Source organism: Rhinolophus ferrumequinum, chromosome 12 (genome assembly GCF_004115265.2).
Source record: "Rhinolophus ferrumequinum isolate MPI-CBG mRhiFer1 chromosome 12, mRhiFer1_v1.p, whole genome shotgun sequence".
Classification (NCBI taxonomy): domain Eukaryota; kingdom Metazoa; phylum Chordata; class Mammalia; order Chiroptera; family Rhinolophidae; genus Rhinolophus; species Rhinolophus ferrumequinum.
In genome coordinates, this window is record NC_046295.1 from 74,841,684 (window position 1) to 74,862,780 (window position 21,097).

The window sequence follows — 21,097 nt, forward strand, 5'->3', positions numbered from 1 at the left end:
CTGCGGGCCCTAAGGGGCTCCCTGGCTACATAAAATGAAACCGGCTGCGACCCGTAGTTGTCTGCCGCTGAGAGGGATGGGATTTGTAGTTTTCAGTAGCGGCCAACTACGCCTCTTTTCCTCCTCTTCCCTTCCTCCAGACTTTAACGTCTGGGGACCCAACGAGGCTTTTCCGATGCAAAACGGCGAAGTATGTGACTCTAGTCATTCCCTGGTTTCCCACTACGACTCATTTAAGCATTCTGTCACGAGAACATCTTCAATTAAAAATTAGGTAAGCTTGGCCGTAGTAATCTGTTTGCACCTTTCCGAGGCCTTGTGAAAACCTTGCCTAAATCTGTGGCAGAGATGTCAGGCTACGAATCTTCCAGCCTGGAAGGAAGCGAAACAAATATTAAAGCGTTTTTTATGCCACATGCTATATAAATGCTGTTTTTCCTCATAATGATTGATAGGAAAGCAAGGCTCAGAGAGGTTAATTTTCCCAAGTTTCAAAGGGAATAGGCGCGGGAGCCAGGATTGGAACACGGGTCTAGCTGGTTTAAATATACTTCAGTGTGAATCCCATGCGAGCACGTAGTTTTTGTTGTACCCTCAGTTCCAAGAACAGGATCTGGCACTAAGTACCTTCAATATTCGTTCATTCAACAGCTTTTACTGAACACCAACTATGTGCCAGGTACAGCTGTCGACACTTGGGATATTCAGCAAACAAAATAGACGAAGATCCCTATCCTCAACCCATAGCTACTTTGTAGTAGAGGAGACAGAACATAAGCAATAAATATCATAAATATATAGTATATTTAAAAGTAATCAAGTGCTGGGAGGGGGGAAGCACAGCATGATAAGGGAGGTGAGATGATGCATTTTTAAGAACCAACAAAGAGGTGGGGGAGTTAGCCAGCAGATACTAGAGGGGAGTTATGAGAAAGAGCTAACACAAAGGCCTTAAGATGGAAGCATATCTAGAACCTTGGAAATGGCAAAAAAAATTAGTGTGGTTGGAGCAAAGTGAGAAGAGGAGATGTGAGAAAAGAATGTTGTTGTTTTTGTTTTGTTTTGTTTTTACTGATTTTTACTTTTAATGTAACGGAGTTACTGCAGGGTTTTGAGCAGAGGAGTAGTAACATCATCTAACTCATTTTAGAAGGATCTGGTGCAATATGAAACTAGGAGGCAATGGTTGCAGCTGAGAGACGAGTTAGGAGACTGTTACATAATCCAATAGTAGCAGGTTCTCAATCTATATTTGTTACTCAAGTGGCCCTGGACTGGATCCTCTTGTTCTACAATGTAGTTGGGGGACATTTGGCTAAAATTTAATCAAGTCTCTGGGTGGAGTTCTTCATATATTTCTTGTAACTGTTCTGTAAGTATAATATCATTTCTAGTAAAATTAATTTTTTAAAATTGGTTGCACAATGAATGATGCTCACAAACATACATTTCTTCATTTGTTCAATAATAGTTACATAGTACCTATGATGTGAATGATACAGGAGACAAACAATAAACATAAATGAGCACGTAATTAAATGCAAAGTGTGATTACTGTTAAAGAGGGAAAGAAGGGGTACTGTGAGTTAAAAAATGGAGGAGAGGCCTATTTTAAGATTGTCAAGATAGTGGAGGTTAAGTGTGCAGACTCTAGAACCAGAGTTCAAGTCTATTACTCACTGTATCACTTTGGCAAAGTTATTTATCTTTTCTGTGCTCCAGTTTTCTCAGCTACAATATGGAGATAGTAATAAGTGCCTACCCCATACGGAGATGTTCAGAGTAATACTTTATAGGCTTGTACTAAGGTTTAATAAATTTAATATGTGGAAAGGGGTTAAAACGATGTCATGTCCAGAGTGAGTGCAATGTGAGTGTTAGCTCTTCAGCATTGGACGGCAGGAAAGGCCTTTCTGAAGAGGTAACATTTAAGACTTTAGGGGGAAAAAGTATAAGGGAGAATATGCTCAAAATATCTTGAAGAAAAAAATTCCAAGTGAGGAAAATATGCTACTGTTGACTTTTTTTTTTTTATACTCCTCTTTGGAAAGCTGGCAGTTCACTTTTCATCTCTGCACCTCAGTAACTGGGAATGAATCCTACTCAAGATACTATCTCAGAATTGGGAAGGAGGACAAAGTGCTTGAAAGGAAAGTGTCACCGGCATCATTGCTTCCCTTGCTGATAAGCCAGTGATCAGGTAGGTAATGAAAGCATATGAGATCCTTTCCAGTGAAAATAACTGGTAGTCCTCACATTACCAAATTGTCTGGCAGCAAGAAGCTCCATCCTGCAGACCCACCTTATTCGGTGACCCTCACTGTTCACATGAGGAGCATAGAGAAAGGAGGAAGGTATCCCTGAATGGTGGGTGAGTTCTTAGAAGAGGTAATAGACACATTGGGTGGTTTGTTACACAGACAGTGAGTGTACAGAGCTTGCTGACTGGAATATGTCATTAGTCTTCCTTGCACAAAGCAGAAGATCTGGGCTCCTGGTTCTGCCATTTGTGTGAGTTAGTCATTTTAACTTATCTGGGCCTTGATTTCCATTTTAAAAATAGATCTCAAAAGTTCCTTCTAGCACTTTCTGAAATGTGATTTCTAGTCTAAAAGCATAGGTCCCACAATGAAAACTGTTTGCTATTTTGCCCACAAACCTCTTCCAGTTTTTCTTGTTTATGTGCAACTCCAGCATGGTATTTTGAAAAGTACTTTGAAAAGCCAAAAGACATAGGGGACATCAGAGCATTCTACAACTCTAAGCAGAAATCTCCATCTAGATGCACATGGACATATGGCAGAGCCAACCTGCCCTTGGCTTCCTTTCCTGAAGGAGAGCAGAATGACTAAATACCCCTAAACTCCTCTTTGGCAGTCAGTGGAGATTTTCCCATTAATATGAGAACTCACAAAGACTCCAGGTGTTTGAAATAGGATGTTTGAGCAGTGAAGAGAACTGCAGACCATATTGTCAATAAATTTTCATTATAGTTTCAAGTAACCAAAATATTTACCAAGTTGGCCTTTCACCTGTACTATCCAACACTCTCAACTGCTTCCTCTGAGGTAGGTGTTACTATTCCCATTCTGTAGATGATGAAACTAGGGCTCGCAGAGGGTAATGAACTTGCCAAATGTCAGGGTTAGATGGTTAGTGCTGGAGCCTGATTTGAACCCAAGTGTCTCTTTCTGCTTCCCACTATGCTACCATATTTCTGTACTCCAGGAGCTCCCATATTTCCTTCCTTAGCTGTTTCTTGTATTTCCTAGGATACAATTGGCCTCAGCCCTCTAAGAGATTGCGGGGGTTCTCTGAAACAGGCATTGGTGAGCCGCCTCTCCATTTTGAGGAAAGCCACAGGGAACCTATGGTTATGGAGACCAGAGAAAATGCGGATGAACACTTCTAACTCAGGACTCACGTCTAGAGTTGGGTTATAGCTAGGAATAGCATTATACTTTACAAAGGACCAGCTCTACACCAGCAGCTGGGCACTGAGCACTTTATATTAGCTCATGTATTCCCCACCATAACCTTGTGACAGAAATCTTAATTAGCCCCATCTTACAGACAGGTAACACCGAGGCCCAGAGAAACTTAACTTTCCCAAGAAATACTCTCATTGATGAACTTTTTATTCCTTACACTTTTTACAAATGTACCTAGTTATTTGTTTTTCTATTTAACCTCTCTCTCTCCCTGTCTAGTACGGTTGTAAACTCCAGGAGGCCACGGACCTTTTTTGTTTGGTTCAGCATAGTACCTGCCATAGTTACACATGCTAATTCTGGAATGAATCAGCCCTTTAAGGTGCCAAATCTTGAACTGGCCTAAAGACTGAGCAGGTAGATTTCACACCTAGGAAAACACCCTTAACTCTCCCTTTCAAAACCCATTTCTAATAGTCGCTGGAACTGAAAATATGCTAGCCCCTTTAGGATAATAGCCCAGCTGCTGAAGGAAGTGGGTCATCCAAGTGGAGGCCCCCGCATTTCGCGTGTAAATCTTTTCCAAGTAGCCCTGGTTTATTTACACCGCTGACCTGGCGGATGAGGTCCCTACAAGCGCCCGGCCTATTTGATCCCAGAAATGCACAGCCCGGCCTACACCCCTTTAAGGGATCTCTCGGGGGGCTGGGCTCTGGGGGTGGGAGGAGGGGAGCGGTTGGCCGCCTCGCTCCTCCGGGGTCTGGGATAGGGCGAAGGCCCAAGCCCCGCCCCCATTGGGGCGGAGCCACAGTCCGGTACGGGCCAAAGCCACCGCAGGTAATGCGGACTGGAGCTGGGGGTCACAGGACCCAGGGTCTGAGGCGATTCTGGGAAGGGGCGGTCGCATCCTGTAGGAGAGTGGGCTCAGGCCGGGTGGAAAGCGCTGGGGAGACCCTCCTCGGCTTCTGGCTCGGCCATATTGACGGAAAGGAGCCAGCCTGTTCTCTCTCGACCCTGTCTCCTGTCCCCTGTCGCTGCCACGCGGGTGGGACTGGGGGATGGGTCTGGCAGGTGTGGCTGCGGGAAGGCCCTGGCCATAGAAATTTATCCCACTGAGCTTTGGGCTTTGGGGACAGCAGTCTGTAGCTTTGGCCTGAAATTGGATTTATCCCTTCATCTCCCAGAAATCTCATTCATTTTCTTTTTTCATGCACTCATCCCTCATTTTTACTCTGTGGCCCATTGGTAGGTTCTCTGAATGAATCTGACAGGCTCAACGCTCTTGGAATTCAGTCTAGAATCTAGTCTAGAAAACTTTTAAGTAGATAATTACATTCAAGGTGATCCCTGAAATGATGGTGGTTCAGAAAGAGAAGGAAGTAACTAACTTGAGGATGTAAGTGGAAAGCAACACATCAGTTAAGGTTTTACTGAGGAGGGTTCATTTGAACTGGGCTTTGGAGGTTGACTAGGGGTTGCTGGTTGACAAGAAGGGAAAGCACTTTTCAGGTACGGGAAGCAGCACAGAGTGCAAGTTATGAAAGGGCTTGCTATGTTGGAGGAACAACAAATATAGCAAGAATAAATCAATATAGCAAGAAATTGTGGAGATGAGTTCCTGGAAAGAAGGTTGAGACCAGAAGGCTTTGAATGTGATGCTGAGGCCAGGATTTATCCTAAAGTTCAGTATTTCTCAGCCTTCTAAAATGTTTTATCTTTTGATAAACAAACATGACCTCTGAAAATTTATTTTGATATATGCTCTTCCCCATGAAAATCACAGCACAGAAAATTTTAGCCAAAACACTTGTATAATTGTGTTAAGAAAATTGTGTTATATTTGCTCCCAAATATAACTTTATATCAAGGTTGGTAATGCTTCTTAAAATTAATGAGGTCCTAGATTAATAGGAAAGGTTTTAAAGAGGGAAGTGACCTGATATGTTTGTGTTTTAGGTAGAAAATAATCGTAAATGTCTAAAAAGTGCCTTTCTTTCTTGTGCACAGGATACCATGAAGCAGCTGCCGGTCTTGGAGCCTGGAGACAAGCCCAGAAAAGCAACATGGTCTGTAAGGAAGGATTCAGACAGAGAAAAACATAGGTTTTTGTTTCATTTATAAGTAGTTTACTAACATATTTAAACATCTATGAAAAAGGGTAGAGATGAAACTGTCTGCAGTTTCTGGTAATTAGACTCAAACTGTCTGAGAAGGTCTTCAGAGGAATGATAGTGGGGCAATAATTATCACAGAGCAGATGTTGATTTTATTAAAATCCATTTACCAGGAAGAATAGGGCACTGACCATCTGGCATCCTCAGCTCCAACACTGTGTCTTCCCTCTAGGCTATGACTCATTTTTAAGATTTTCAGGGAATTGGATTTGGATTAAACTAGCATCACTGTTTCTTGGCTGCTTGCTCAACCAACCCTTCATTCAACAGCTATCACTGGCCTGACAGGGGCAGCTGCTGTGTAGGTGCAGAAGGCATAAAGGTGAATGGTCTCAGTGTAGTGGGGGTTACAGACTAAGCAGATGATGGTGATGAAATGTGATCAGTGCTGAAGCAGGGCCCACAGAAGGCTGTAGAGAGGAGGCAATATTTTTGCAGGACCTTTGAGGAGAGTCTCTGATCTGGTTTCTCTGTGTCCACTTTTATAGTCTATGTAACATAAATCTGGTCATGGCATTCCCTAGTTTAACACCCTTTTGTGCCTCCCCGGAGTCAAAACTGGAGTCCTTCAACTGGCCCCCTGGGCCCTGCATCATCTGTCCCTGCATGATCTTTCCAACCTCAAATCCCTTTACTCATCCTTTGTTCTCTCCCTTAACGTGCCTTACACTGTCCCACTCAGGAACTGTATGTGCTGGTCTCTACCTGGATCACTCTTTCCCTCCATCCTTTGTCCTCTTCGCCCAATGAACCTCTACTCATACATCATATCTCAGTTCAAATGGTCCTTCCCTCTCCCACCTCTCCTTACAGGGTAAAGTGCCCCTGTGATATGTTCTATATACCCGGTACCCCTTTGTAGTGCATTTAAAATTAAACAGATATTTGTGAAATTATCTGTTTAGTGTTTCTCTTCTCAACTAGTCTGTAAGGCCTATGAAGGCAGGGATTTTTTTTTTTTTAAATCTTATTCGCCATGTATCTGGATTGCTCTGTGCTCCTGGGTAAGTTATTTAACCTTTCTAAGCTTCGGGTCCTCAGTTGTAAAGCTCGAATGATGATAATAGTACTGTCCCCAAAGGGGTTTAGTGCAGATTAAGTGAAACCAGGGTAGTAAGGAAGTTAGCAACATGTATGGTACATTGTTAGTAATTATTCAGGTGGTAATGGGATCTGTGAATCTGGACATCAGAAGAGAGACCTGGAAAAGACATAGAGATTTGGAAATCACTGATGAATATATAGATGGGTGGTAATTGAAGCCCTCCATCGGCACAGATAAATATTGATCAGGTAAGCAAATGTAGACTGAGGAGAAGAGATGCTGAGCATTAGGAGAAGGCTGGCAGGAAAGGAGTCAGAGAAGGAAACAGAAAGCAGCCAGAAAGGTGGATAGAGAACCAAAAGGGAGGGGCATGGGGCAGACCGATCAGGAGCCAGGTACAAGAACGAGGGAGGACTCAGGAGTACCAAATGCCAGAGAGGTCAGATAAGATGGGCCTGAAAAATAGCTACAGAATTTTCTTTCCAACCAGGAAGCTTGAAGTATGTTTTCTCAGCATTCAGAATAACTTTAGAGAGTGGAATAACTGGATCCTATATTTGATTTTTCCAAGTCCTAGCTTTGGCTTCTATCAGGTCAAGCTTTGTGAGCAATCTGGAAAAGCTCTTAGAATCAGTAAATTCTGGAGAATATTACTTGACAGAGGGAAGCATCACTGGCTAGTGGCAAGTGCATTGGGGCTCTAGGTTGCATTGTGATTGCACGTAAATCTCTAGCCAGCATTTACTGAGTCCTTTCCTGCACTGTTATAAGACTTCATCTTACTCTTCACAGGAAAGAACTATTGTTATTCTCATTTTACAAACAAGGAAGCTAAGGTTCAGAAAGGTTAAGTGACTTCCAAAAAGTCACACATCTAGAAAGCACCTGAACTGGGATTTGAACTAGGTGTGTCTGAATTCACAGATGGTGCCAGGACACACCACGGAACATTTCTGGGTGTCAGTTTCCCCGTCTACCAAATGGGGACAATTACCCACCCAGTACATCACCATTAGGTTAATGTGAGATGAAAGGAATGACAAAATTGAAAAGTCAAAGATTACGTGCAAATGGAAGGTGCTGTTATTTGTCAGGGAAATGCTGCTTTGATGGATTCGATTTAAAGTGTCTGTGTATGTCTAAGAGCCTTCATCCTGGTGAATATTTCATGAGGAATGGAAAGACACACTTCTGCATGTATTTTGTGCTCAGGCCTCCTGAATACATCCTTCCTTTGGCAGGTACACTTTGACCCCCGGTGGAGACAGCCCCTGTGCTCGGGTTGGCCACAGCTGCTTGTATTTACCCCCAGCTGGTGATGCCAAGAGAGGGAAGGTCTTCATCGTTGGGGGAGCAGATCCAAACAGGAGCTTCTCAGATGTGCACACCATGGATCTGGGTAAGACCAGCATGTGCCCCATGGCCAGAGTACGGGGCTGTGTGCCACCGGCCATGGCCAGAGCATTCCTAGGAACACCAATGCAGACCAGACAGCAGAGTTTTCCTCTAAGAAAGTGAACTTCCCTGAGAGGTCCCTAAAGTCTCAGCAGACCCCTGGAACACATCCACCCAACCAATACCTCCTTGTTTGGGTGGGTGGAGTCCATATGGAGCCCTGGACATCCAGCCATTTATTCATCAAATATCTCTCTGGGAGACATTGAGGACTATACCTCCTCTTCCATCTACACATCCAGTTAATCATCAGGTTTTAAATATTTCTCTCTTCCTCTGTGTCTCCATTTCCACTACTACTACCACTGGTAGTCCAAGAATTGTTCTCTCTCAACTAGATATTAACAACAACTTCCCCTCTAGTCTCCCTGCTTCCAAGTTTACCCCCTGTACAGTGCATTTTCCATCCCTACCTAGAGAGTATTGTCTAAAATACAAGTCTGACTTTGTCACTCCTGCATTTAAGCCTTTCCCAGCTTCATTTCTTGGCTGTCCCAAAGCCACATTTGCTGCGCTGAGTATCCTTCAGTTCCTTGAACACATCTTGAACTCTGGTCTCTAAACCTTTGTACGTGTTCCCTCTGCTTGAGAGTTTCTTCCCTTTCCTCATCATCTGCCTACTATACATCTTTCAGTTTTGTGATGTTGTGATTTATAAGAAATAAATCTTACTTGGGCTTTTCCCACAGTTCCTGGCTCACAGCTCCCAAAATCCTTGGCATTTCCTAAGTATTGAGTGTCTTGTTATATTCATGAGGTGACTTTTGGAAAGTACCTGAGGGTGGGGGCTGGTCACCAGGAGATCCAACCAAGAGATTACAGGGTTGGAACTTTCATTCCTACACCCGCCCTTCCCCCAAAAAACACTCCAGGGAGGAGAGAGGGGTTAGAGGTTGAATGAGATGCTAATAGCAGATGATTTAATCAATCGTGCCTATGTTACGAAGCTTTCATAAAACACCAAAAGGACAGGGTTCTGAGAGCTTCGTGTTGGTGAACACATGGAGATGTGGAGAGAGTTGTGCACATGGAGAGGGCACGGAAGCTCCCACTATGCATCTCTTCCCTCTGGCTGTTCCTGAGTTATATCCCTTTACAATAAACTGGTGCTCAAGTAACATGTTTCCCTGAGTTTTGTGACCTGCTCCAGCAAATTAATCTAACCCAAGGCAGGGGTTCATGGGAACCTCTGATATATAGCCGGTCAGTCAGAAGTCCAGGTAAACAACCGGAGATGGGGGCAGGGGCTGGGGCTGAAAGTTCCAGCCCTCTAATCATAGGGTTGGTTCCCTTGGCAACTAGCCTCATCCTTAGAGGCTTTCCAAAAGTTACCTCATTAACATAAACTCAGATGTGGTTGACAGGGGCTTGTTACAAAAGACATCTTTGTTGACCTTATTGCTTAGGAAATTTCAAAGGTTTTAGGAACTCTGTGCCTAAAACTGATGAAGATCAAATATATATTCCTGAATAGAAATCACAATGTCACAACCACCCTCTGTATTTCTAGTGTCCTGTACTTTCCCATCCTTACCTCCTTCACAGCCTTTATCTCATGTTTTTCTTTTTCTTCTTCATAAGAGTATAAGCGCCTTGGAAATATCATTGTGTCCCCAGCCACTACCATAGCACCTGGCACAGAGTAGGTGCTTTCTAAGTATTTGGATGGATGGATGAATGGATGGACAGACAGACGAACAAATAGTTACTACTATGTGATACGCACAATGGCAAAAGAAAACTGGTGACTCACATACATGTTCTGTCAGGTCCATGTAATGTTGCTGTTGCTGTTTTAATCTACGTTGTTTACCAACCAAATGTGCAGTAATCTCCATATAAAAATTAAAATGGTTTGGCTTCTCTTGATAATTTTGGAAGATCTGACATCGGTTGGCCTGTATGTGTCCCTGTACATGGCAACAATTATTTGGAGCCGGGTTGCCGCCTATCAGAGGGGCTCTCGTGCTCTGATTTGCTACATTCCTTCCACTCCTGGATAGGCATTTGAATTTCTACACTCTGCACTAGGAAATCAAAGGTAAATTTAATCTCTTCCAGGCCTCAAAAAGCTAATTGTCTAGTTTAGTTATAGCTTTGTTGTCAACTCTGACTAGCGTCGTGACTCTGGCTAACTCGTCTGAACCATCTGGGCTTCAGTGTCCTGTAAAATGGGGATAATAACTTGCTTCATTTGGCAGTTGTAATGATCCAACAAGATAATGCCTATGTAAGTGGTTTACTAACTAAAATAACGAATGGGTTAGGTATTAGTATTCTGTGATCTTGTTTTAGCCAGAAATCACTTAGTTGCCGGTAAGAGAAACTCTCTTAAACCAGCCAAAAAAAAAAGGAGGAATCCAGGGGTAGGAAATACAGCCCCATCTCAGGAGAAAAGGGAAGCAGGACGTGGAAAGCTGTCGAAAATCATCTATTTTCGCTCTCCCTCTGGGGAGATCTGTTTCTTCATGAAGATGTTTCATTCTTCTCTTCTCCATACTTTGGCTTCCTCTGCCTCTCCACACATGGTAGAAGATGGCCACCCAAATCCAAGAATTTGTTTGAGTTCCAAATCCTAGGGAGGGAGGATCTGATTGGCCCATTTGGAGTCAAGTGGCTACCTTTGACCCAATCAGCTAAGTCAAAAAAGTCAAGGTGTTAATAGTACAGACAGGTCTTCTGGGTTCTACCCCTGTGGTTGGGAGAGTGGGGGCAGTTTCCATAGAAGAGAGTTTGTGGACTCAGCAGATAGTCCCCAAAGTGTCTATTTTATATAACTTTGTGGAGTTTGACCACATTCCCTGTAAAAGTGATCTGATGGTTGTTCACTTGCGCTTTTGACCCTCTTCTCCTCACTACCCTCCCCCAAGTTTGCCAAGCAATCTAAGCAGTTGGCTGCCCCAATCTAGGACCTGGGTGAAATGTTTTCCAGGAACACACCAGTGGGATTCAGCCACTTCGGAGGGCCTACTGCCCCGGTACGAGCATGCCAGCTTCATTCCCTCTTGCATACCTCACAGCATCTGGGTGTTTGGAGGTGCAGACCCGTCAGGAAATCGAAATTGCCTACAAGTTCTGAATCCTGGTAAGTAGCCAAAGGTTATTTTATTTACATACATACACACAAGCAGAAACCCAATTCCATCTTCGTTTCCTGTTCCAAGATCCATTTGGATTGTATTGAATGATCCATTTCACTTTGTTGACCTCATAGAAAATAGGAATTTTAACTTCTAAGCGGAATCTGAAAATAACAGAATTACATCTTTTCCTGATAATATGTATAATTATCAACTTCTTAAAAGCCAAAGCTTCAGAGAACGGCTGTGCCAAGTGGGAACAGCTATCCCCAGTTCCAGGGGAAGTGACTTTCCTAAAGTCACCAGTGAGTCGATGACTTAGCCGGTCTAGAACCCAAGTCACCTAGATCAGGAGGGCGCAAATGGGGGCAGTTGTGCCCCCCCGCCTGGGGCACATTTGGTCATATCTGGAAACTTTTTTTGGTTATCACAACTCAGGGTAGTGAGGGGGCAGTTTGCTACTGGCATCTAGTGGATAGAGGCTGGAGATACTGCTGTACATCCTGTAATGCACCGGAAAGCCCCCCCACCAATAACCAGTTATTTGGTCTAAAATGTCAATAGTGCCAAAGGTAAGAAACCCTGACCTAGCTCCTCCTAGTATATTTCCTTTACCCAAAAAGTGCAAAGTTCCTGATGAGTCTCATTGGCAGTTTTATCACAGAGGAGGTGGTTTAGGAACATCACTACTGAGAGGGTGGGAGCTGGACTTGTCTTTTTCTCAGTTCGAAAAGTGTTGCTTTCTTTTCATAAATGCAATTTATATTCATTATAAAATATTTGAAAAGCGAAAGTAAGTGGACAAAAGCTATCCACAATCCTATGACATTAAGGCTATTAACATATCTGTATACTTCCTTTCTGTCTTTTCTCTGCCTTTTTATAAGCCTGAAGTCATACTGTTTCACCCCTCCACCACTGTACCTTTCTCCTTTTAATTTCACAATTACTGCATAAATGATTTCCTATTAACCACAGTGCTTTGTTAACATCACTTTCAATGGTTGCATAATACTCCATTTTATGCCAATACCGTAATGCCCTGTTTTTTAACATTTAGGTTGTTTTCAGATTCTTCTTTTTTTTTTAATTGGGGAGTATTAGGGAACAGTGTGTTTTTCCAAAGCCCATCAGCTCCAAGTCAGCTCCAAGTCAAGTCGTTGTCCTTCATGAGCCATCCAGCCGCCCCAGTTTTTCAGATTCTTTTTTTTTTTTAAGATTTTTTTTTTTTTTTTTTTGGTGGAGAAGGGGAACGGGATATTATCGGGGAACAGTGTGTACTTCCAGGACTTTTCCCAAGTGAAGTTGTTGTCCTTTCAATCTTAGTTGTGGAGGGCGCAGCTCAGCTCCAGGTCCAGTTGCCGTTGTTAGTTGCCGTTGTTAGTTGCAGGGGGCGCAGCCCACCGTCCCTTCCGGGAGTCAAACCGGCAACCTTGTGGTTGAGAGGACATGCTCCAACCAACTGAGCCATCCGGGAGCTCAGAGGCAGCTCAGCTCAAGGTGCCGTGTTCAATCTTAGTTGCAGGGGGCGGAGCCCACCATCCCTTGTGGGAGTCAAGGAGTCCAGCCGGCAACCTTGTGGTTGAGAGCCCGCTGGCCCTTGTGGGAATCGAACCGGCAGCCTTCGGAGATAGGAGCACGGAGCTCCAACCTCCTTAGCCACTGGCCGGCCCAGTTTTCAGATTCTTGCCATTATAAATAACAAAGCCATGAGCCTCTTTGAAGTCATTGGCTACATTTCAAATTATTGTCTTATAATTCATGCTCAGAAATAAAAGGACTAGAGAAACTATGGTGAACTTTAAGACTTTCGATACATGCTACCAAATTGCTCTCCAGAATGCTTTTTCCAACGTATCCTCTCTCCAGCCGTGTTTAATAGTGCTTGTTTCACTCCTGACCAGCATTGAATTGATCATTTTTAAATACTGCTAGTTTGAGAGGCAAAAAAACTTTTAATTGTCTAAATATGCATTTTGTGAATTAGTAGTAACTTGGACATTTTTCACATGACATCAATTCTTGCCCAGTCCCTCTGTCAACAATAAATTTATTTGCACAACAGTTGGTCTTCCCTGTCACTTCAGGATAGTAATAGTTCCTACCTTGTTAAGTTTGGCAAGGATTTAGATGAACCCAATTCCTGGCACGTAGTTATTGGTCAGTAATGGTTGTTGTGGTTGGCATAGCTATGGTTTGGCAGGTGGAAATCCATCTGGAACCCTGGCCTTTTGATTTTCAATGATGTCATTTATTTAAATAAAAAATACAGTGAGAATTTGGAAAGCCTCTGTCAAAGGAATTGATTTTCTACCAGATCCTTTTTCTCTCCTAGAAAGTATAATTTGACACTATGCCCAGGAAATACGAAAAATGTAAATGAATCATTGTAGTTGCTTTTGTTACCAAGGCCAAGTCCGTCAGATGGCCTAGGACGCCTTTGTGATTATTTGTGCCGGCGTTTGACTTGGCAGCAACACAATCCCAGGATCTTGTGACTCTGGAGGTTATGCACCTTCTAACTCCCCCTGCAATCCAGAAAGCTCCCTGTCATGCAGGGTGTCAGGCGGGGTCTCTGGTCCCGCTCCCCACATAAGAACGCAGAACATGGTGAGGCCAAACAGGAACACCCACAGAGCCATACATAGGGGAGTCATACTACTATAGTCTCGCTGGCGGCTGGGCTGGAGACACAGGAAGCAGGAGCCACACGATCTGCAACCTTCCATCCACTTCTCTGCCAACCAAGCAACCCCACTTGGTAACTGCAATCCACCATCCTAACTGCAATCCGCTCTTGCTAGCTCAGCCACCATTTGCTAGCCCCCATTTGCAGCTAGCATAGCCACGGCAGTTATATTAGTGGCCAATGGCTCACTGGTTACAGCTGACGGCCAACTAGCCACAGCTGATGGCCATCCAATCACAGTTGCTGGCCATTTACTACTGAGCCAGCACCTTTCCACGTGAGGCCGAGAGCCTGGAAACTGCACTCCTGGCTCTGTCCCCACACTCCCCAAGATCTGTAGTTATAGAGACAGTTTCATTTTGCTTTGGATATAGGCTGAGACCTGTTTGGTCTCCAGGTTCATGTTTGAGTCCCACACTTAAGACAAATGCTTCATGAGGCACTTTGTATATTGAGTGAAGACCTGCACGGGAGGCACAGAACGTGTCAGGCAAGAAATAAGTCTTGGTGTGTTGTGGTTGGAGCGAGTGTGGGAGTCTTGACAGATCTGAATTCCACCCCTGCTCTGCTACGCACAAGCACGGTGACCTGGGGAAAGGACTGACGTTTCCCGAGCTTCAGTTCCCTCATCTGCAAAGTGGGGATACTTGCTACCCACCTGCCAGGTTGAGTGAGGACAGTGGGGCTGGCAGAGTGCTCAGGACTATGATTCTGCACCAGGAAGGTGCTCAGTTAATGCACCTGTTTCTATAAAATTCATGCTTCGTTCTACAAAGAAATAAGCTTCACTACACCTATCCAGGTGGTGAAATTTTATTCTCAAATCAGAAGAGTGGAAAATACATAGATCTTGGTGTTATTGAAGCAGAATGGGAATTCCAACTCACCCATTTATTAGCCATGTCACCCTAAATGAGTGACCACATCTATCTCTGTGTAATTCCCTTATCTGTAAAATAGGAAACTAATATTTATTCAGCACTTACTGTTTAGTAGGAACTAATTACTACTGCTAAAACTGTAATGACATTGTCAACTTTCTTTTCATGGCTATATATCCTGGGAAATTTGACACATTTGGTTTCTAACATCTAGTGGGAGTGACTTTTAGCCGATGTTGGCTCCTCTGAATGGCACAGGGCACAAGTCAGAAAAGTGGAAGAGGATTCAGAGAGGGTGTTTGAAAGCTTCTAAAAACATATTAACCTCATTGTTAATTGCGCTTGTGGTTTTTCAATCTTGGGGATTTGGGTATATCTGGGCAAATCCTATGGATCACCCCCTACCCATCTTTGACTTGGGTGGCATGAGTTCAGTGCCTTGACCTACACTGTCCCCCTGGGAGATTGGGGTTGGGCAGTGACCCTGCCTAGCCCCAGAGTCAAGGTCAGAGGCCCCTCCGCCTCGGTGTTTTAGATGCCTCCCTTCTCTCTGGACCAGAAACCCGAACTTGGACCACGCCAGAAGTGACCACCCCCCCACCATCCCCAAGAACATTCCACACATCATCGGCAGCCATTGGAAACCAGCTGTATGTCTTTGGGGGCGGGGAGAGAGGTGCCCAACCCGTGCAAGATGTGAAGCTTCATGTGTTTGACGCAAGTATGGATGGGCGGGCACCTCGGGGCTGCCTTACGTGGTCAGGACCAATCTGATCTGCAGCTTACCTGATGTAGGAAGCAGAGGTTAGAAAATGACACCCTGGTAGAAGGTCTCACTTCTATACCTCTTCCGTATATCCCTTAGCTGATATCATCTTCCTACAGCTACATTTGCATTTAAAAAGGCATAAATGATCAATTTAAAAATTTTGAACAGTATAGTTTATAAAGTAAAAAAGTAAAAGTTTCCTCTTTAGCCTTTCTTTCGCACTCCCCAGACAGAGGTAAACACTGTTAGCAGTTCCTAATGTCTCCTTCCAGATTATCCTATGCATTTATAAATCATGCACATGTATATATGAACATGTGTGAATTTTAAAATTATACAAAAACTTAAAACACACACATGGAATCAAATTATAAATACATTCTGCAGCTTACTTTTCCAGGGGGTAAGGATGGATCTTAGTAGTTGAGAAAGCATGAACTTTGAAGCCACACGACCTGGACTCAAGACCAGATCTGAGCTATAACTTCTGTATTACTTTAGTTACTTAATCTCTCTAGGCCTTAGTTTGCTGATCTGTAAAATAGAGAGAAATATTAACAGGGCCTACCACAAAGAGTTGGAAAGATTAAATGAGATGATGTGAATATAGTACATAACACAGTGCCTGGCACATAGAAAGCACCTAATGAATATTAACATCATCATTATTAATGTTATTATTCCTTCCTTTACTCACACATCATGGATGTCTTCTAAGCACCAGTTTCCTTGCACAGCCTGTCCTTCTGTGGGTATGCCTTATTCATTCAGTCATTTTCCAACAATTGACTTTTTGCTGTCAGTGTTACAGTGAACATATACATTAATTTTTGTACATTTTACTGCATTTATATGGAATAGATACTGAGAAGTGGAATTATTGGGTCAAAAATGGTATGAACATTTAAAATTGTGAGACCGCTTGCCAAATGGTTGTATAAGGAGTATTTACATTTTTTCTTCTTAGTAGGGGCATTTATGAATAACACTGTACAAATAACATATAACCAAAATAATTTCCATGTGTGTTTTTCAGGAAAAATGCAGCCTTTTTTGAGAAAATGCAATAAGCAAAATTTCAAACTTAAAAAGTAAAATTGGAAGAATTAAGACACATCATAGTATGACTTTTATGTTTCCAAAACAAAAGGGCTTTGTGCTTCTTTTAAAGTACTTTCAAAATTTTTAAATAATATTGTCTTTGAATATATAAAACTATGAGGAAAGATAAAAAAGATGTATGTGTATGCAAGTATAGTGTGTCTTTGTGTGTGTGTGTGTGTGTATGTGTGTATTTCAGTTCATTATTTCCAGTCTTTTTAAAATTTTTTAAATAGCAGAGATAATTCTATATAGAATATTTGTATCCTGTATTTTTCACTTAAGTATTTCCCCTGTAATGACCGAGTCTTCAACATTTTAAGAAATGCATAGTATTCTATGACTGTGGCAATAACAACCATTCACCTGTTGTTGGACTTAACAGTATTTCCAATTTTCCTCTATTACAAACAATGCTGTGATAGACATATTTGTACATAAACCATTTTAGATTATTTCAAATTGTATTCCTTGGAACACTGGCGGCTCCATGTACAACCTGCAGGCATGCCACAATCGGTAATTCAAAGATAAATTGTTTGGCAGGCCTTTGTCTCAAATAGTTTTTGCAGCATTCCTTTAAGACTTTTCTGGTATGTTGAAATGATTAATTTACCCAAATTCTTTTTCCCCCTGTCTTCCATCTTCCCCCCCAACTCCTATTCAAGCCGTTGTTTCTCAGTCTAGTTGTGTAGGACACAGTTCCCTGGCCCAATCTGGTATTATGAGCCTTGCACTTCCCTCGGCTGAGGCAGTCGGTCGCCAGGTCGCCAGTCCTCGGCCGATCATTGGTCGGCCACTCACAGCACCTCTCGCAGGCCACCGGCCACTCAAAGTGGCACTGTGCCCATAGCAGCTCATGCCAACCTCAGCTGCTCACGGCAGCCCAGCTCCAGGGGGAGCTGTTGTTCACAATCTTAGCTGTAGTGAGTGCAGCTCACTGGCCCATGTGGGAATCAAACCGGCGACCTCGGAGTTAGGAGCACAGTGCTCCAACCACCTGAGCCACTGGGCCAGGACCCTCCCCAAATTCTATGTGTACAATTTTGAAGATATGAAGGGTTGCCAACAGGCAGAACACATCTGCACTATTAATATCCATGTTAATAACTCATGTATTGAGTGCTTTCTCTGTGCCTGTGTTTTATGTACATTATCTCATTTAATCCATACTTCAACCCTGAGAGGTAGGTATTGTCAGGTATTGTCTTTATTCCCATTTTACAACGGTGGAAACTGAAGCTTAGAGTATTAACTGGTGCAAAGCCACAGTTATTCAGTGAAATAAACCTAGTTTTAATTCCAAATCCCATGTTCTAACTGTTACCCCATACTGCCACTTCAGGAGGCTCTGCTGGCTTTAAAAGTAGTGTGGTTTTTTTCACCATCCTTCCAGCAAATCAATTAAGGATATTGTCTTGAAAAACAAAGAAGACTCTGAAGGCCTGCCAGAACAAGGAGACTCATTCTTTGTAATTCTGAAGCAGTTCTAGATTCAAACTTTAAGGAGGTCTTTTTTAATTCAAAGGAAGGGATGGTTTCCTAATGCCCAGTAGAAGGGCCAGGCATTACTAGGTAGTGAATTCTCCAGCCTTGGAGGTGTCCAAGCAGAGGCCATACAGGCTGTAGAGAGAGGGAGGCCTGGATTGGGTTGGTGAACTGGAGTGAATGACCCCCATCGTCATTTTCTTCCTGGAGCATCTCTGCTTGCTGGGAGGTGAGGCTTGGGTGTGTTTCTCATGTGCTTGCTTCAAAGCTTTGTCATCTGATGTCAATGAATTTACTTTTCTAGACACTCTGACCTGGTCACAGCCAGAGACACTTGGAAAACCTCCATCCCCCCGGCATGGTCATGTGATGGTGGCAGCAGGGACGAAGCTCTTCATCCATGGAGGCTTGGCAGGGGACAAATACTATGATGATCTTCATTGCATTGATATAAGTAAGTAGGGTGGAGGGCACGGGGGCTTGTCTGCTTAAATGAAATAAAATGTGCTTTGATAGAATACATACAGCCTTGCACTTAGGTGTGGGTAACTTGACTGCCAGCAGAATCTTCACTACATTCTGTCAATAATAATAATAATAATCATAACAATAAAAGCAATTATTACCTGAGTGTTTTATATGTACCCAGCCATTCATTATCTTTCCAACAACCCTGCTCTTTCTTAAAATGCATTATACTTTGTATTCCCCAGTGGATTTCTTTCAGGCATTAACCCCACACCCATGAGAGGCATGGACAACTTCTAGAGGTGTGCCTGGAGGTGGGTGACCAGAACTGTCATGCTAAATAGTTAAAAACACTGGGAAGAGGAAAGTTAGGGAGAACATAAGAATTGTCTTTAAGTGTTTGAAGGGCTGATATGCCCTAGAGAGCCTCATTCTGGGTCATTCTTTCAGACTATGAGCTCCCTTAGGGCAGGGCCTTTGTCTCTTTTGTTCCCCAGTGTATTTCCAGCACTTAGCACAGTGTCTGGCAGATGATGGTGACAAGTGCATATGTTAATGAGTAGATGGAGAAACAAATGAACATGTTTGGGATTGGTTCAGACTATAAGAATTGGAACAGTGGGCAAAAGCATGAGAACTGCTGTGCAGTGCATCCGGCTACCTTGCCAAACAATGGGTTCTTGGGCGTGGTGACATCTGAGGCCAGGTGACCCTGGCTGGGATTCTTGCATTGGCTAGAATTTTGGCTGGACTGGTGATTCTCCCTTCCAACTCTGGACCCCTGCCTTGAATTGACAGATGGAAAATATCTTCACAGAAGCATTTCTTGTAGGCAGTCAAAAGGGGTTTTAATGCTTATTGTTAGAAAGTCCTTTTCCCTTGTGGTGAGGAGCTGCTTTTTGACTCTTGCCACCTCCTACTTCCCCCACACCCCCCACCCTTTTTCCTATCCAGGTAGTTCTCATACCCAAAATCCGGTGATATACTGCCTCATTTAAATGCTTGTTTGAAAAGATGTAAATATCCCTGCAGAGATAGTTTGGGGGTAGGTGCTGACACAGCAAGTTACAGTATGGAGAACACAGGTTTTGGAATCAGACCTGAGCAGAATTCTAGCTCTGCCACTTGCTAACTGTGGGATCTCAGATAAGTCTCTTTCCCTCTCTAATCTTGTTTCCTTATCGGTAAGAAGAAAGAGGGTAGGCAGAAGCAATAGCAAATTTAAAGGGCTGTTATGAGAATTAAGCACGCAAGATATTTAAAGTGTCTGGCCAGCAATTGCAAAGTTGCTTTCTAACTTTCTAACGAGATGTTAGTATTTAACACAAACACACACACACACACACACACGGAACCTCACCTACTTCTGGGCTCTAACAGCCAATAGTGACAGTCACCAAGATAGTATCACATTCCTCAGTGTGCTCTAAAGACCACCTACATCTGAATCACCTGGGATACTTGTTCAGACTATATATTACTCTCCCTGGACGACCCAAACAGCATTTCAAGTTCCCGCAAGTAATTTTTATGCACACGAAACCTTACTATATTACCTCAGAGCTCCTAGTGAATGATGTTTAGGTTTGTGAACTGCAGGAGACTGATAGGTAAGTTTGAAAGCACGTTTCAGATGATGTGCCCAAATGATTTCTTACTCTTGGCAGGTGATATGAAGTGGCAGGAACTAAGTCCCACCGGGACAACTCCCACAGGCTGCGCTGCCCACTCAGCTGTGGCTGTGGGGAAACACCTGTATATCTTCGGAGGGATGACTCCCACAGGAGCACTGGACACAATGTACCAATATCACATAGGTGAGCAGGTGTTCCCTGTGGGGCTTTAAACAGAAGTGACTATTTTTTGAAAAGTACCAATGCTTTGGTTTTTCAGTTTGGTCCCTCCACATCTAAATCCAAAGGAATGAAAACCAGAGTTTTAGGGAATGACATCATTAAAACAGCATCACTGCCATTAGGTTTTTTTTTTTCATTTCCTATCTTTTGGGGCTCTGGTGATACAGCAAATCACTGAGCATTGTTGGAAATTTCTTAACACCAAACCTTTGTGTTTTTCTCCCTCCTCGCATAGAAAAGCAACATTGGACCTTACTTAAATTTGATTCTTTTCTACCCGCTGGACGATTGGACCATTCCATGTGTATCATTCCATGGCCAGTGATGTATACTTCTGAGAAAGAAGATTCAAATTCTGCCAGTGTCAACTGTGATGCTGAGAAAGGGGATTCCACTGACACAGGAGTGACCCAGGCTTGTGACTCACAGGAGCGAAGTCAGACTGACTCACTGCTCTGTTTTGTCTTTGGTGGGATGAATACAGAAGGGGAAATCTATAATGATTGTATTGTGACTGTAGTTGACTAATAAAATCCACGTTTTTATTACTTTTAAATGTCATTTACTTTCAGAAAGGTAAAATGAAACCTTAGCAGTTCTACTCCTCCAAAATATTTTCTGCACTATATATATATAGCCCTCTTGCTGTTATCCACTTTG

At 43.1% G+C, this 21,097-nt stretch overlaps 1 protein-coding gene across 10 annotated transcripts; it reads left to right on the forward strand.

Moving 5' to 3' along the window:
- Nucleotides 1–98: 98 nt before the first annotated feature.
- Nucleotides 99–20,986, forward strand: RABEPK (Rab9 effector protein with kelch motifs). 10 transcript variants are annotated; one of them, XM_033122377.1, is made up of 10 exons: nt 99–274; nt 2,052–2,200; nt 3,711–3,848; nt 5,439–5,533; nt 7,892–8,049; nt 11,038–11,190; nt 15,291–15,476; nt 18,418–18,567; nt 20,249–20,398; nt 20,673–20,985. In XM_033122377.1, the coding sequence occupies exons 4-10, from the start codon at nt 5,445–5,447 to the stop codon at nt 20,963–20,965; spliced, it is 1,179 nt and encodes a 392-aa protein (XP_032978268.1). In that variant the 5' UTR covers nt 99–274; nt 2,052–2,200; nt 3,711–3,848; nt 5,439–5,444; the 3' UTR covers nt 20,966–20,985. The 10 variants fall into 10 exon arrangements, with proteins under 10 accessions (XP_032978268.1, XP_032978269.1, XP_032978267.1 ...); XM_033122382.1 differs by having other exon boundaries at nt 104–274; nt 5,439–5,497; XM_033122376.1 differs by lacking the exon at nt 3,711–3,848 and having other exon boundaries at nt 100–274.
- Nucleotides 20,987–21,097: the final 111 nt, after the last annotated feature.